Source organism: Hypomesus nipponensis, chromosome 9 (assembly GCF_054491055.1).
Source record: "Hypomesus nipponensis isolate SF chromosome 9, ASM5449105v1, whole genome shotgun sequence".
Lineage (NCBI taxonomy): Eukaryota > Metazoa > Chordata > Actinopteri > Osmeriformes > Osmeridae > Hypomesus > Hypomesus nipponensis.
This window is the reverse complement of record NC_140369.1, coordinates 18,234,275-18,249,851: the sequence shown is the minus strand read 5'-3', so window position 1 is coordinate 18,249,851 and position 15,577 is coordinate 18,234,275. Positions and strand designations below refer to the sequence as shown.

General features: G+C 42.8%; 2 protein-coding genes across 2 annotated transcripts; both read right to left on the bottom strand.

Moving 5' to 3' along the window:
- Positions 1 to 3,237: 3,237 nt before the first annotated feature.
- Positions 3,238 to 6,987, bottom strand: LOC146273361 (heme transporter hrg1-A-like). The gene is made up of 3 exons (XM_084705269.1): positions 6,545 to 6,987; positions 5,474 to 5,641; positions 3,238 to 4,767 (listed from the first exon to the last, which is right to left on the bottom strand). The coding sequence occupies exons 1-3, from the start codon at positions 6,672 to 6,674 to the stop codon at positions 4,631 to 4,633; spliced, it is 435 nt and encodes a 144-aa protein (XP_084561395.1). The 5' UTR covers positions 6,675 to 6,987; the 3' UTR covers positions 3,238 to 4,630.
- A 2,649-nt stretch (positions 6,988 to 9,636) lies between these two features.
- Positions 9,637 to 15,577, bottom strand: LOC146273360 (uncharacterized). The gene is made up of 9 exons (XM_084705457.1): positions 15,389 to 15,577; positions 13,602 to 13,684; positions 13,089 to 13,329; positions 12,885 to 12,993; positions 12,480 to 12,670; positions 10,713 to 12,225; positions 10,419 to 10,485; positions 9,964 to 10,291; positions 9,637 to 9,833 (listed from the first exon to the last, which is right to left on the bottom strand). Exons 1-8 carry the CDS (start codon positions 15,412 to 15,414, stop codon positions 10,131 to 10,133), a joined length of 2,391 nt encoding a protein of 796 aa, XP_084561583.1. The 5' UTR covers positions 15,415 to 15,577; the 3' UTR covers positions 9,637 to 9,833; positions 9,964 to 10,130.

Below are 15,577 nucleotides of genomic sequence, written 5' to 3'. Positions count from 1 at the left end.
ATGGGAGTGTTCGAGAGTCCCCAAATAGGAACTGTGACTTGTTTCTAAATACGTGTTTCGATTCAACACAGAGAACGCACCATATTGAATCGATTATGATCACTTTTCAGTTCAAATACTGCCCACAGGAGCTATCAAACTGATACCATTTTATGTGGCACCTGGCTAAAATCATGGTTTTGAGGAGGTGGTCAGATGTGATTAGTCAGCAGATGCAGGATCAAGCTAGTTAGCAACATATGCACAGATAAATAGAAACACAAACACCTGTTGATAGGAAAGTTAGACACCAGTTCAGTAATATGACTTAAGTTAAGGTCTGAGCTTTAAAACACAGGTCTCATTTTTAGAAACGAAGTAAGAAGCATATAAGTGTTAAACCAGGCCATGTACCACGCAACAAGCACCATACAAAATAGTTAGAGCAGGCCTCTCCAAGCCTGACAAAGATTTTACGTTCCTGGAACAGTCAGTCCATTTGAAACATCAACATTACTCTAACACCAGCATCAAAGCACCCACTTTCACATTGAATCAATCACCATCCTCCATTAGATTAGATGACCTTACGAAAGTTCTGTTCGAATTGCTTTATGTTTTTTTTAATCCAGCGTTCTGGTACTGGTTTTCCCAGGGAGGCCACTTCAAACGCAACGCTGCCAGGGCATATCCCTCGTGCTCTAACGGCAAATATGTGTCTCCCTAAAATGTTTCAGATGCGAGCTTCTGCGGTCTGCTGGGCAGAATGAGCAAGGGAACCCAGAAAACAAAAGGACTCTTGAGAACAAAACAGTTATTGAAGTTGAAGGTAGGGCATCTGATGTGCTGCCAGATGAAGAGGTTAATCACATTGGGACCCCACGGTGGTTATGGAGGGAGAGATGGAAAGAGAGGGACGGTGTTCAGTGGACAGGGGGAAGGAGGAGAGAAATGGGACGGGTGTGGCTGAGGGAAAAGGATGAAGGAGAAGGTGAGAGATAAGGATGATGACGGACAAAGAGAAAGGGTTGATGAGGGGCAGACAGAAGTCAAGGAGGGGAGAAGAGAGGCAAAGAGATGAAAGGAAAAGGTGCAGCTGAGAATCAGCGTGCAAAGACAAAAAGGGAAGATGGGGTCTGAAACATGCAAACGTCCAGAGACATGTGTTTCAGTTTGTAAATAAAACAGTAAATTGCTATGGATATTGCTTAATTATCTGTGGGCTTTGCGTTGCGTTTTGCGGAAGTTCCTCGGAAATCAATCTGAAACTCCATTTTCAAACGGCCAAGGCGCCTTTCTAATGTCAAAGCAGCCATCTGGTGCTCTACTAATTCAAGATGTTTGCTTTCCATTCAGTATTATTGGATTTTGTGTGTGTGTGGGTGGGGGGGGGGGGTATTAATTCTAATTCTTATACCAAAATACCTCTGAGACTGCCTATTTTACTTAAGGATTTTTTTTTCATAATACAAGGCTAAGTTTTGAGTAGCCACTTCAGATGCCTGTAAGTAATGTGTTGGTTGTTGTAGAATCTAACATCATTTTAGATTTTAATTAATGCTTCTTTATTAGAAAGACTTTCATTTCAAATACCTACTTATCATGTGTATCTGAATACAGTTTTTATTCAAACTGTTGGTTATACATGTATATATATATATATATATATATATATATATATATATATATATATATATATATAGATATATGGATGTAGACATACAAGCAGATACATAGAGACAGATATGAACTTCATTGATAACCAATAAATCACTACATCACAGCAGCAGTGAAAGCAATATGGGGGACATCTTAATAACAAAAGATGGTAGAAAGCAAGTGTGGACACCGAATGTATCAGCATCAGCAAATATTCGGATCATAACTCCAACAGCACGCTGGTATCCCCCCCCCCCATCTAGTTTCATTATTCTGCCAGTTAAGTCTTAGACGACTTCCTTCCTTGATTTTGGTAGAAGGGGGTACCGTAATTAAAGACAATTTAACCCCTCCCCTCCTCACATGCCAAACAAAAACACACATGCTTTTAAAACCTACAGTATAAACCTAATAGGATGTTTTTCTGTCCAATCCCTACAGCTTGTTTGGTGGAAAGTCACCAGGATTGTTTTTCAGATTCTTAATGTAAAAGTTTATAACAAAATTGTTGCCATGGCTACTTAACCACAACATTGCAATTACCTTTATAGATTGTGACTCGAAGGGCTTGCAAACAAACCAGTGTAATGCAATTAAGAAGTATAAGTACCACCAAAAATGTTCTTGTAACAAAGAGGTAGGATGTCTGCAAAAAAATAATGGTTTCTTATAAAGGATCAAAGATACTTCTCGTTGATAATGAAATCACTTAGAGGGCAGTGCCAACTTCACTTTTCCTATTAGCGTTGTTTCCCATAGTGAATGCATGGGATAGGAGCCACATTTTATTAGTGGAGCTATGTATTTTTTTGATTAACTATCTCCTAGTCAGTCACTACAACATAGAACATAACATATTTTGAATAAAAATGGATCTACATAGACATATCAGGCACATATTTTTCACATCAACTTCAAAGTCATTTTATCAGGAAACTGCCTTAACCAAACCATAAACCAAGTCTTTGCAACCCCCTACCTCCCCTTTGAGGGACAAAATAAAAAAAGTGGAGGGATTGAATAATTGCCTAACTGCAGGGCGCAGGTTATTGCCCGAAACGTTTACTGTTATGCCTACAGGGCTTTGGGCTCTTTTTATTTTCATAAACATGGATTATGTGGGCGGGTACTTCCCGCCATCACTGTGCAAATCCCACTTTAATGCAGAGTCCAGCGCTACACTGACCTAATAAGGCTGACCCTCGCTTAATAGTAATGACCATGTTTGACTTTAAAACACCCTGTTATACACCCTGTTTAACCACCATTTCATCATGAGATCCTTATGTGGAACTGCTGTTACCACCCGTCCCCCCTATACAAACTTAATAACACAGGTGGCCTTATTGTCCAGCCGTTTAGCTTTTCTTCATTGGTCCAATTGGCATTGTTCTACTGTATAACCCCATTATATATATATATATAACGGAGTCTTCACTTAGGCTAAGATGTTGTTACAAAACCATTGCAAACCAATGCAAGGCATTTACAAGGTGTCAGATGCTATAATGTCCTATGTTTTTAACACAGAAAACCCTTACAAATAAATTGCACCCTTTCCCCCCAAATAGTGGCCCAAACAGAGCCAAGCAGAAGAGGTGTCATAAAATAATACTTTATTAACATATCTCTCACACTATCACACCTCTCAACACACGTAAATTGTCATACACACAAGTATTTACGGGAATATACACACAGTGACATTTCATTTGAACACATGATGAATGCAAACGGGGAAAAAATAAACACTAAAGTAACACAGTCTAATGAATCTCTGTAGGCAACCATGTGATCATCACCATGGTTAGGATGAGGTCAAACATCGTCACAGATCATGATTACTAATGAAACAAGTGTATATGTATGCTCGTCATTCACTTTTCACAACACTCACTCTGACACAGCAAGGGTGACATGCTGATCCTTCTTCCTTCCCAGTCTCACTGGGGCCATTGCAGGATTGAGACTTGAAAATCCCTATCGAGTCCTTGCGTTACAAAAAGCAGAGTACTGACTGAGCTATGCGTTAAGATAGTTAACATTTGGTAGTGGCTTCAACACTCATTCCTGGCGAGAGGAAATATCTGTGGACTGCTGCACATTGCACAGGTACAGCTGTACCTTACAAAAGCAAAGGAAAGCCAGTGCAATCCAGGGTATGTGCAAGTGTAGTAACACATGTGCAGTCAATGACATAACTGACACTGGGCATCATGTCATGTTGTAAGCATGAACAAATATTTTTTTTTTTTAAGTTAACTGCCGCTGTTTGCTCTACACAATGCTGACATACTTTTAAACTGTTTATCGGGTCACAAACCTTATTTAAAACAAGTGTACCACATAAAAACGCCATGATTAATGAACTGCTACCCTCTTGTGGCACAAGTATGAAACTGCACTATTGACTGAAACTGCACTATTGATTGATGACAAACAACCTCACGTATATACAACCACTAGACAATGCATACAATCATCCAAGTAAGAATTATATAAAATGAATCCAAACAAATTGCATAAAAAGGAGTCGCATACATTTGTCTCTCAAAGCCTTACTGTAGGACTTACAAGAGCAACACAGAAAATGTTATCGTATACAGAGGTGAAAATGAATCACGTTATAAAAACAGGAGAAACGGCTCTGGAGAGAGGCCTCCATGGGTTACCCTGCACACGTGGAGAGACAAACGACAGAAGGAGGAAGTAAAAGGGGAGACACGTAGGCAGAGGAGGTAACGCGTGTCGTCTGGCCGTAACCACAAACAATACCTTTGGAATCCGCCCACCCGTTCCCTTCATTGTCTCTACCCTGCCCTCCTTCCCTGGGGGCCACCTCATTAAGGTTCCCCCTTGCTCACATTCTAACACCTGGTTGCCACCTCACCACCCCCCCTTCAATCCCCCGTCAGGTAAAAAGGTAAAAAAAAAAAAACCTGGGCCTAGAGACTCGAGTTAGGGCAAAGGGTTGTTCCGAGGTCAGAGGTCGTTAGAAATCACTGAGGATGCTGATGTCGGCAAACTCTTTGCGGTAGCGGTGTGAGTAGAAGCTGAGCAGGGAAGACCACTTGAGCGTCATGAGGCTCCACACACAGGACAGGTACAGGCTCTGGGGGTTGGTCAGGGCTGCAGAGACAAACAGGAGGTTTGGTTACACGTTTCATCTGACAGATATCAAGTTAGACACACCTACAGATGAATAAAGGAGGTGAAAATACAAATAAAAAAAGAAGTACGAACGTATTAATACATTTCGGGGGAATCCCGCCTTTTTGTATTGTACCTGGATACTCATAGCTGGATGGATAGGTAACCAAAACAGCAGGAACGGACTCAAACGTGACTTGGTTATGTTTTTAAAAAGTGGTCAAGGGGCCTATAACAGTGACATGTATATGTGTGACAATGGAGACGGCTGTCTTAAGTTTTACATGAGATGTTTTATATTGTTTCGTGGACAATTTCAACTCTCTTCTACATCTGGCTTGGTAGAATGCGGTCTTGGTCATTGCACCGATAGAGTAAACTGATCTGTCACTTATAGGAGGTCTAAAATAATGATGTTTGCCAAACACAGTGATCCAGAAAATCCTGTATACTCATCTGGTATGGTTGAAACCTAAGTCAACGGATTCCACAGGAACATGGAAAATGTGCTTCCACGGTTGAATTACGTAATTGTTACGCGACATCATAACTACAAACTCCTCTCCCATGCTTCTTCATGTAGTAGTACGTCAAGTGTAAAGGATGATATTACACCGACTTAACTGGATAAGAGGTCATTCAGAGAGAAGAAGAAGAATAAAGCGATGGAGGACATGAGACTCACACTCTTTGTGTGTCACGGCGAGGCAGAGAAAGGTGATGAAGGCCACAACAGCCAGCAGGGAGAAGACGGCTCCGATGAAGAGAAAGAACTTCAGGCCCTTCAGCCAGGTGCGCCAGTAGTCCTGCAGGTACATGACGTGGGTGATAAGAGTCCAGAGTGCAAGTACACCTGAGGGGGGGGGGGGGGGGGGAACGACGACAGAGATAGACACAAGGTTTAGTTATCGGCATGACAAGTGTGTGCTTTCCGTGGTGGATATATTCGGCCACAACACTTCTGAGTAGGTTTGTGCTGTGTCACCATATCCAAAAGTCTTCCTTGCTCTTGTCAAGATCAAGTGTTGAAACCACACTTCTCGGTTTGAAAAGAGGCCACAGTGCTCAACCTGCTTCCTTTCTAGCACGGACTGAGTGGGATGACTGTTAAATTGACCTTACCCTTCCTTATATTATTCCTGAGTCATTGTTTCAAGCTCTTCCTAATTCTGCTGTGTCACAATTGGCCCCTGAAATGTCCACATCATGGTCTCAAGTCATGGGGTGAGGACACTCTTGATATCAACACTTGACCTGAAGAGTACGGTGAAGCGAAACAGGGTTTTACGCCTTTAAGCGTAGATCATGCATTTAGGATAATGTTGCATCTCATCTAAGTGAACATAGATATCTATGAGGGGACCTGAGGAGAATAAGGCAATTGTTTACGGCTGAAAAACTGAAACTGGCGAAATGTTAACAATAACTTGCAGACTTGAAGAGAAGCTTAGAACGTGCACACACTGTTAACATGAACTAAAGTGACTTTCAGAATGATTTGGCCACCCAAGGCGGATGTTCCATTACTAGGTTTTTTCCCCCGTGACAAACACAAATCTCTTGTTGTTTGCATAAAATGATATTTCTTTATTAAACCGTAATCAACTACGATCATTTTTATTATTCAAGAGAGATAAGCTGCATTTTGAGTGACTGACTGAGTTAGGCTACTAACCAAGGCAAATGTTCCAGGTGGATTTTCAGAACCCATTATGTAACAGTAGACAGTATCCATGATATAAGCGTGATTGTTTACCTGATAGTCCTCCCATTGCCGCTGTCCATGGTTGTTTAAACGCGATGTTCCATACAAGAAACGCGGAGAATCCCATGAACATGCCACAAGAGGCATATCCGATACTTACGTACGTTTTATTAAACCCCATACTGACAACAAAGTGACAAATAATATCAGAGACAACGAAAGGTAGCCACTCAGTTACAGTAGCAAAGGTCGACTTAAAAACAAAACAAGATTCCTTTAACTTCGGTTTAGCTCTAACGCCGTCGTTGTTTGCATTAGCTGGCTACTGTAGCAGTCCAGCTTCTCGAGATAATTTGTTGCAGGGATGCAATACAAGGCTAAAAGCTGATTTTTAGGTAGAGTGTATACTCATAAAACAATTGTTCAGTTGGACGCTAATATGTCATCGGAACGATTACGGAGATCCAAGCTCAGTCTAGCTGCAGTGAGCCCAATGTAGGTAGGAGTAAAATGTAAAAAAATAAAACAGCGCCCTCTGTGGTTGTGGATGACAAAAGAATCGAAGGTGTTGAGATGTTCAGGGATATCAGAGTAAACGTACATGCCAACTTGCAAATTCTGAGTAAAATAAAAACTAGCCCACATCATCGCGTGATATTTCTGACAATGAAACTGTTAATGCACGTAATGACACTTTATTGTAAAATAATCGGATTAATCAATATTGAATTATCGAAGCATTTGACATATTCCTGCTGATTCCAGAAGAAGCGGGAAAAAACCTTGGTCATTTTGGTAGCCTACTCCGAGAACATTAAATTATTTGTTTATTTCTATCACTGTTTTCGGCAAGTACTCATTTGTTATCAATATTTAGGTGAATAGGGTATGGAATATAACATATGTGAAAATATTACTTGAATTTTAAATAATGTTTCCTAACAAATAATTGTTTTAGCATGCTAGCAAATATAGCCTACCACGTGCTGCATCACAATCAATAAAGCACAATAAGCATTGTCTATGCAACTTATAATGTGAAATACCCAATACATATTATATTTGTGGGCTTAAGGTCTTAAATTATGCAGATAATTTGCATATTTCAACCAAATTATGGCGATATCTGGACCAGAGTATGGGAGGGGACAGGTTGTGGGTTGGGCTTGTTCTATTATTTCTTTCAATAGAGTGTAAAGCCTATTATTCTTGAAATGCCAGTGTTTGTGCATATTTTAAATTGTGTATCATACTGAAAAGCAAAGCATTAGAAAAACAACATAATTTGAATTGTCATGGGCTAGTGTCTACTGTGAGATGTGCTCTCATTTTGTCTCAAATGTAATTCCTGTTAACATCATTAGAGAGAGCAGTTGTCTTTGTTAACAGGTAAGTCAGTTGAAATAGACCAATACACTGCCTAGCCTACAGTTGATACTTTTTGTGTACCTATATTCTCTCTCATATATATTTATTATTATTTTCCCACCCAAACCAGTCCATCAATAATTGCACTACACAGACATCGTTGCTTGTGTCTCTGCAAAGGTTCTGTTTTACGTTTTAGGCATAATTATGGGCTACATCCGCGGTGTCGCCCTGTTTAAAAAAATTATATTTCTCAGTTTTTGTTAGCTAGCTAGTCTGCAGCTGGCTAGCTAGCTGGTAGAATTGCAAAATGACTATACTAGTTATCAGAACTAAAGACCACACACAGGCCATGGTGATGTTTGTTGTGTTCTAATTTGGGTGGATAAGAATACATGGTTAAATGCCAGACAAAGTTATTTATAGTTTAATAAGAAATGATGCAAATGAATGAATGAATACAATACACCATGGTGTCTCAATATAGATTGGCGATGCCAGTCAGTGATACCAGTCAGTGATACCAGTCAGTGTTACCAGTCAGTGTTACCAGTCAGTGCCAGTTAGTGTTCAATGTTACCAGTCACTTTTACCAGTCACTGTTACCAGTCAGTGTTACCAGTCAGTGTTACCAGTCAATGTTACCAGTCAGTGTTACCAGTCAGTGATACCAGTCAGTGATACCAGTCAGTGTTACCAGTCAGTGTTACCAGTCAGTGTTACCAGTCAATGTTACCAGTCAGTGATACCAGTCAGTGATACCAGTCAGTGTTACCAGTCAGTGTTACCAGTCAATGTTACCAGTCAGTGATACCAGTCAGTGATACCAGTCAGTGTTGCCAGTCAATGTTACCAGTAAGTGTTACCAGTCAGTGATACCAGTCAGTGATACCAGTCAGTGTTGCCAGTCAATGTTACCAGTCAGTGTTACCAGTCAGTGATACCAGTCAGTGATACCAGTCAGTGATACCAGTCAATGTTACCAGTCAGTGTTATCAGTCAATGTTACCAGTCACTGTTACCAGTTTCACTTCATAGAGTAAATAAGCCTATATATAATCTCTGTGAGAACGGTCTTGTCAGAAGTCTTAGAGAGAGTTCTGCCTAGCCAAGTTCTGCCTGGGCTCCGCAGGGCACACAGGTCTTGTACCCCTCCTGGAAGGGAGGTGTTTGTCAGGTGATTGCCCACCAGTCGATCTGGCGAGTGTTTAGAATCAGAATCAGAATTGGTGTTTATTTCTCCGCTTCGCGTCGTGCCTAACAACTCCCCTTACCTGTTCTAAAATCAGCGTAAACCACGGACTCGCGGGGCTTATTGCTTTTATAAAACTGTTACTACAAATATTTGATATGGTTTCATCAATAAAAACAAATAGAAACAACATAGTTGAATAATAAACCGTCATTCTTCCGCTACTACAAAGTATAGTTCCTACATAAATCGTTGCCACGCAACAGCCAGATGGACATATTTGCCGTCTTTTTCAATTTCAAATATTCGATGCGCAGTAATATGGAATGTTAAAGAATGTTATGAGGACAACCTGTGAGGTTATGCTGGATTTTACAACGGCATGGAACGCGATATAGCCAATCACAATCAAGGATGGGAACAACCAGTTTTAGAATCGCCAATAATAAATCTTCACTTTTCAAATGTATTCCAACTAACACAAATAAATGAGGGTAATGGTTAGGTGGTGGAGATGAGGGTGGAGCTGTAGAGAAAAAGAAGCTGAGGGAACCTAAATGAATAGCTCTGTAACATCAACATCTTAATAAATATTTATAATTTATTTATGTAATCAAATTATTATTCAATAATGTTTCATTAGTTATTTAATACAATTATTTATGGTGTCGAGATTATTAGAGAATTTCTATTTTTATTCTTGGAGGAGGAGAGGAGGGGGTTGGAGAGGGGGGTCAGACTTCTCACAGGCTCATTCAGCAGCAACAGCAAGATCTGGATCTAAGGAAAACACCATGGGAACACTGATTATTAGTATACTAGTACTAATAAGTATATAAGTTAGTATAGTGAGATCAGGTCTGCTGAGTTGATCATTGGCAGGAAGCTCCCAGCCCTACAAGACACCTACCACACACAATGCCTCGGGAATGTCATGCTATGCCAGGTTGCTTTGCGTTCTCTTGTCCCAAGAATTTCCGTGCCCAGTCTTGTGTTGTTCTGTGTACCTGACAATAAAATAGGGGGGGGGGGGGGGGGCGCCCAGGGCACTGAATGTGCTAGCGCCGGCCCTGCATCTCACTGGGCAGACTTGTTCTTTTTCTCCTTGAAGATGTTGCGCAGGCCTTTCCTGAGGGAGAAAAAGGCCTTGGCAAACACAGAGCGCTTGGCCGGTTTGTCCAGGAGCTGGGAGCCAGAGACAGGCCCTGTCTGTGTCTGGGACACACCGGTGTTGGGTGCTGGGGACGGGAAGTAGAGATTCTATAAGCTTCTGGTCATGTGTGTGTGTGTGTGTTTGTGAATGTCTATGCAAAGCCTGTGTAACAACACTGGTCCCATCTTAGACCTTGTCCAGTCTGTACTTACAGATGAAGTCATGGTGTGGAGACGTCTGTGTTTCAGGTTGGGCTGCCTTGGGCTTTGACTTGGATTTCTACATTTTGCATTTTACAGAAGTAAAACCAGTTAGCAAAAAAAGGGGTCTCTACACATCAGAAGTACTAAACATGCTCTAACTCATTTACAGACGGTTTAAAAACAATACAACCGACAAACAACCAAACAAAGTGAATGTTGGAAGATTACAAACTTCAACAAAGCCACTGACTTGTGAGACATGAACCATCATTCTGGATGTAATTAATTACATTCTGTTTTTACCTTGAAACTGAAACGCAGCTTTTTGAAAAATGACATCTTCTTCGTCTTCTTTTTGTCCACCTGAAGGAGAGCACTCTCTCCCTGGTCCTGTCCCACTGTGGAGGACTCAGATTCCTGGACTCCCAGACCCGTGGTGGAGGACTGGGAGCTCCCAGACAGGTTTTCAATCACCTGGTCCACCATGACTGTGGAGAGGAGACTCACGGCCTGCTGGAAGATCTCTGAGGAATCCTGGGAGGAGGAGCAGCTGGAGGGTGTGAGGCTGCAGACAGGCTCCTGCAGGAAGGGGAGGAGCAGGCGTCTCACTGACCGCTCAGCGAAGCCGTACACCAACTCAGAGTGGACGGCCGTCTCTGGCTGAGGGTCACCGCGGTTACCGTGGCGCTTAATCAGCACCGTGTCTGAGAAGCTCCTCCTCTCCCCAGCCTGGGTTTGCAGCTGCAGCAGCTTGTTGTGTGCGTTCAGGAGGGTGTTCAACTGGTCCAGCAGGTTTCTGGACAAGTCCTGAAGCCTGGCTGGGTCGAGCCGGGGATCTGAGGGCGCTAGCAGACGATGGTCCGACTTCACGCTGCCCAGAAGTGAGTCAACCACCCGACTTATGGTCTCACTGCCTCCGTCAATGGACTCCTCCGGAAGGTTGTCGTCGTCCCCCGTGTCGATAGTCGTGCGTCTGACGATCACACAACTGTCGAAAATTACGTTCTCGTCGATCGGGGTGCCGGGCAGCGTGACCTGTTCAAACTCAATGACCTTTGACCTTTGACCTTGGGTTTGGACAGGGGTCGACCTATGACCCCGAATGCGCTCCAGAATCGGACTTTTCTTGGCCTGAGTCGGGCTGCTGGATCCTCTCCTCATGGCCACAGAGGCAGGAGAGTCCGTCCGTTCTGGGCTCGCCTCCCCCTCCGACGTGGCCTGGTCTGGAGGCGGCTGGATGTAGAAACGACCGATCTTTCTCTGTAGTTCACCGATCAGCCTGAAGGCGAACAGCAGAGCCTGGGGCTCAGCGCCGGGCCCTCCTGCTGTTTCAGAGAGGGCCTGGATGTCATTCAGAAAGGCCTCCACAATCGCCGTAGCCTCCTGTTTCACATCCTGGCGGGTAAAGTCGGCACCGTCCTCGGAGGTCACGGTGGGTTTGCGGATATAGATCGGACGAGTCCGCTCGGGAGAAGTCGCCAGGTCGGGCTCCGTCTGGTCCGAGTCTGACGTGAGCTGGCTCTCAGAGGGAGAGGACTCCCTCAGCTGGTTGAGGATGCCGTCCACTAACAGCACGCCCAGCTCCGCTGAGGATGAGCCCAGCTCCGGTGAGGATGAGCCCAGCTCCGCTGAGGATGAGTCCGTCCGAGAGGCAGAGGATAAGAACTGGACCTCGTGAGCCGCTCGCTTCAGTACGGGAAATGTCGTCTCAGGTGGTCGGTTCTCTCTGCAGCTCTCCAGAGAGTCAGCGACGACAGAGGCTTCCTCGCTTCCCTCGGAAATCTCTCCTTTCATTTCTCCTTCAGGCTCTTCTTCACTGGAAATGAAAACGACATATTTTCTATTGGCACACTGAAACCCCGCCCACATAAGACAGGCATTACACAAGAAACGTGAAGTCGTCTTGTCATTTAAATGTTATTTCTACCACACACACTCTTCAGAGAACACTTGTCTTTTCACTTACTTCCCCTACTTACTTATAAGCAAACACTATATGAGTTCATGATTCATCCTGACTATAACAGTCTTCCCCTAGCCTTCATCCCCCTTTCCCTTCTTCCTGCTCACATCTTCACAAGTCTATCTGACCCTCTCCTGGTCTCCTCATCCATGATGGCCCTGATGTTCTCTGTGTCCTCCTGGACACGTTCACAGAGGACCCGATAATCTGGAGAGACACGTCGCAGGAGCTCACGTAGTCCAAATCGGATGGCCTTCTTACCCAGTGACTTGTGACAGTCAGGCATAGCAGAGCACTTCTACAAGACCGGGAACACATTGTAGATCTGAGATATCTAGACTGTGCAGATGTGTCATCAAACAAGAGGTGGGGGTGGCTACCTCTACGATTTATGACAGAAATCAATGTTTTACGTGGTGAGTAAGGGGGGTTTGAAAATGCCTTTGTGGAAACAAAACCCAAATGAGCTCCCAAGACTCAAACAAACCACAACTTTCGAGAAAGGCACTCACTATTACTGTGCACGAGCTCTCAGACCGTTCGACAATGCTTCCTACTGAGAGACACTGTTCCAATCTCCCCCGGCCGAAAGCCCTCTGGTGGTCCTGCTTGTTCAACATCCTGAGAGACGGAGAGAGAGAAAGAGAGGGAGAGAGAGTTAATGTCACTGGATGTAAACATTGTGTAAACACAGTCTGCTTTACTAGCATACTCACAGAAGAACAGGCTTCCCAGTCAGATGAGGGTGTGTGAGCGTCTGACTGAAGACAGTTTCGTTTTCCTTAACCCGACTCTTATTGGCAGAGTCCACCACAAACACCAGGCCATGGCACCGGTGGTAGTAGTCTGCCCACACGGTCCTGAGACCAGGATCCCCGGGCAGGTCCAGCAGGGTCAGCTGGTAGCCTGCCAGAGTTAGCTCTGCCTCAGAAACACCAGGAGAGGATCTCTGCTCTGCTGCAGGAGTAACATTTACATTTAGCAGACGCTCTCATCCAAAGCGACTTACAGTAGGCTAAATACAGGGACATTCCCCTATGGCAAGTAGGGTGAAGTGCCTTGCCCAAGGACACAAAGTATTTTTTCAAGGCAAGAATCGAACCGGCAACCTTCTGATTGATAGCCTGATTCCCTAACCGCTCAGCCATCTGACCCGAATTAAACCAAAAAGTCAGTCAGCACTGGTGCTGTTACACATGCTGAAAGGGACTGTCAGTCAGTTTACTAACCTGTAATAATTTGGACTAATGACGTCTTTCCCGCGTCGTCAAGTCCAATCAGTAACAAGGTTACTTTCCTCTTTGGAAACAAACTAAAAAACAAACAAAACAAACAAAATGTTATGTATACATTAGAGGACAATATACAATGTAACAATATACCGTGGAGCAATATATCGCAATGCATGCAAAAATTGTTTTTCACAATAATTGTGTAAAACAATTTTTGCATGCATTGCGATATATTGCAATTATTGCTAAAAAACTATACCTCATTCTCTGAATCAACTGTTCAGTGGCCCAAACTCATTTGTTGAATCAGACACTCTTTTGGCAAAACTCTAAACACATTTTCATTCACTAAAAACATTTTGCACTGTGATGCACTTGTGCTGCAAATTGGTAAACACAGGCGGCAAACACTAAACACAACTACAACACAGTTGTCATTTGTAAAACACAATGACTTAAAATTGTTCACACTTGTTTCTAATGCTGGTTTGGGACAATGTCAGCTTTTTTTTGTGTTTAGTCTAATGATTCAACCCTCTACAGACACAATGAAGCTTGAGTCTCCATTGGCTGGTACATTTTTTATTTTACTCGCCAGACTTTTAACATGAAATGCATGAACAATGCAAGTACATTATCTGTCTGAATGATTCTTTATGTTGCATATGGATTTAATCTACCATTTTTTAGCAAATGGCTTTCTCTTGCTACTTGACTTCAGCCACCTCTCTAGTGCTGACAATGGTTACAGTTTTTCTCAATTGCTAAAACACTAAAACCCATTGGCTGAACAAAGTTCCCAGTTACCTGAACTCATGTAGCTAATTGTGCAGTCTGTTGTCAATACCTTAAACCATTTTGCATGGTAAAACACAATCCATACTGGTAAACGCAAAAGGCAACAATCAAATACAAATAGAGAAAACATGTCATTGACAAAACACAACCACTCAAAATTGATTTACAGTAACTTGTTTCAAATGATGTGACACAACCAATATAAGCCAGTTCAGAGAGCAAACAGGTTGTTGAAGGCGGGAAAATGTTGCATGTGATGTCGAGGAAGTGCTCTGGCGTGACCCAGCCCAAAGACAAGAAGAAGCACATTGATCACATGTTTACTCATTTGATTTGTGTCCCTTTTAGTATTGTATACTGCAGTACAGCGCATTGTATGGCCCTGAACATAGTGCTTTCCATTTGTTACAGTAACAATACTGACTGCTCAATAGATTTTAACTGGTTGCAGGTTCATATCAGCAAAGAACATGAGTGAGTTGTGAGTAGTGAGATGCAGGGTACAAGTACTGTATGCAAAGAGCAAAGCAGAGTAGTAATTTCTGATCAATTTTGAGCTACTATGATAGAACGTGCTTTTGTTCATCAGAGGACAATGACGGATAAATATGAAATATGTTTTGAGATAGTACAAAAATTGACTTCTCCCTGAGAACTATGTTTTAAACAATGTGTTTTCAATTTGTTGGTGTATTGTTTACTGACTGCTTGATAGTGTATATCATTTTGATCACTTTGTTTTATATTTTTGTCTATGATTAGATTTTTTCTCTTTCGCAAGTTGGCAGAGCTGATTAGCAGAGCAAGAATAATCTGAACAAGGAACAGTAATCTTAAATTGTCTTGATAACAAACAAATACAAGGATGAAGCGTTTTCTGCTCAGACTGGAATTGTAGCTTGTTTGCATCCGTCTCTGTGCGTCACGAGTGCGATCAAGTCGATCTTTTCGTGAGACAAAGCGACAGAGGCAGCGTAGCGTTTTACCTTCCCCAGCTGGAACCGGCTCCCATCGTGCTTCTCTGTGGATCAGGCAGCTGCGGGGAGAAGGTTGTAGATGGATCTCAGTGATGTCAACAACCACCCTGGTCAAGTCCTGTCTTGGTCAAGTCCTGGTCTTGAGCAGTAGGTCTTCTGTAATCCATGTTTCATCAATCGTCTATCAGAAAAAGTTCT

Excerpts from the sequence above, each read along its gene's own strand:
- LOC146273361 (XM_084705269.1), bottom strand. The coding sequence starts at position 6,674 with ATGGGGTTTAATAAAACGTACGTAAGTATCGGATATGCCTCTTGTGGC. Across the intron at positions 5,642-6,544 it reads GGCAATGGGAGGACTATCAG|GTGTACTTGCACTCTGGACT; the intron begins GTAAACAATCAC and ends CCCCCCCCTCAG. Across the intron at positions 4,768-5,473 it reads CGCCGTGACACACAAAGAGT|CCCTGACCAACCCCCAGAGC; the intron begins GTGAGTCTCATG and ends TTGTCTCTGCAG.
- LOC146273360 (XM_084705457.1), bottom strand. The coding sequence starts at position 15,414 with ATGGGAGCCGGTTCCAGCTGGGGAAG. Across the intron at positions 13,330-13,601 it reads ATTAGTCCAAATTATTACAG|CAGAGCAGAGATCCTCTCCT; the intron begins GTTAGTAAACTG and ends TTACTCCTGCAG. Across the intron at positions 10,292-10,418 it reads TCCACACCATGACTTCATCT|CACCCAACACCGGTGTGTCC; the intron begins GTAAGTACAGAC and ends TCCCGTCCCCAG.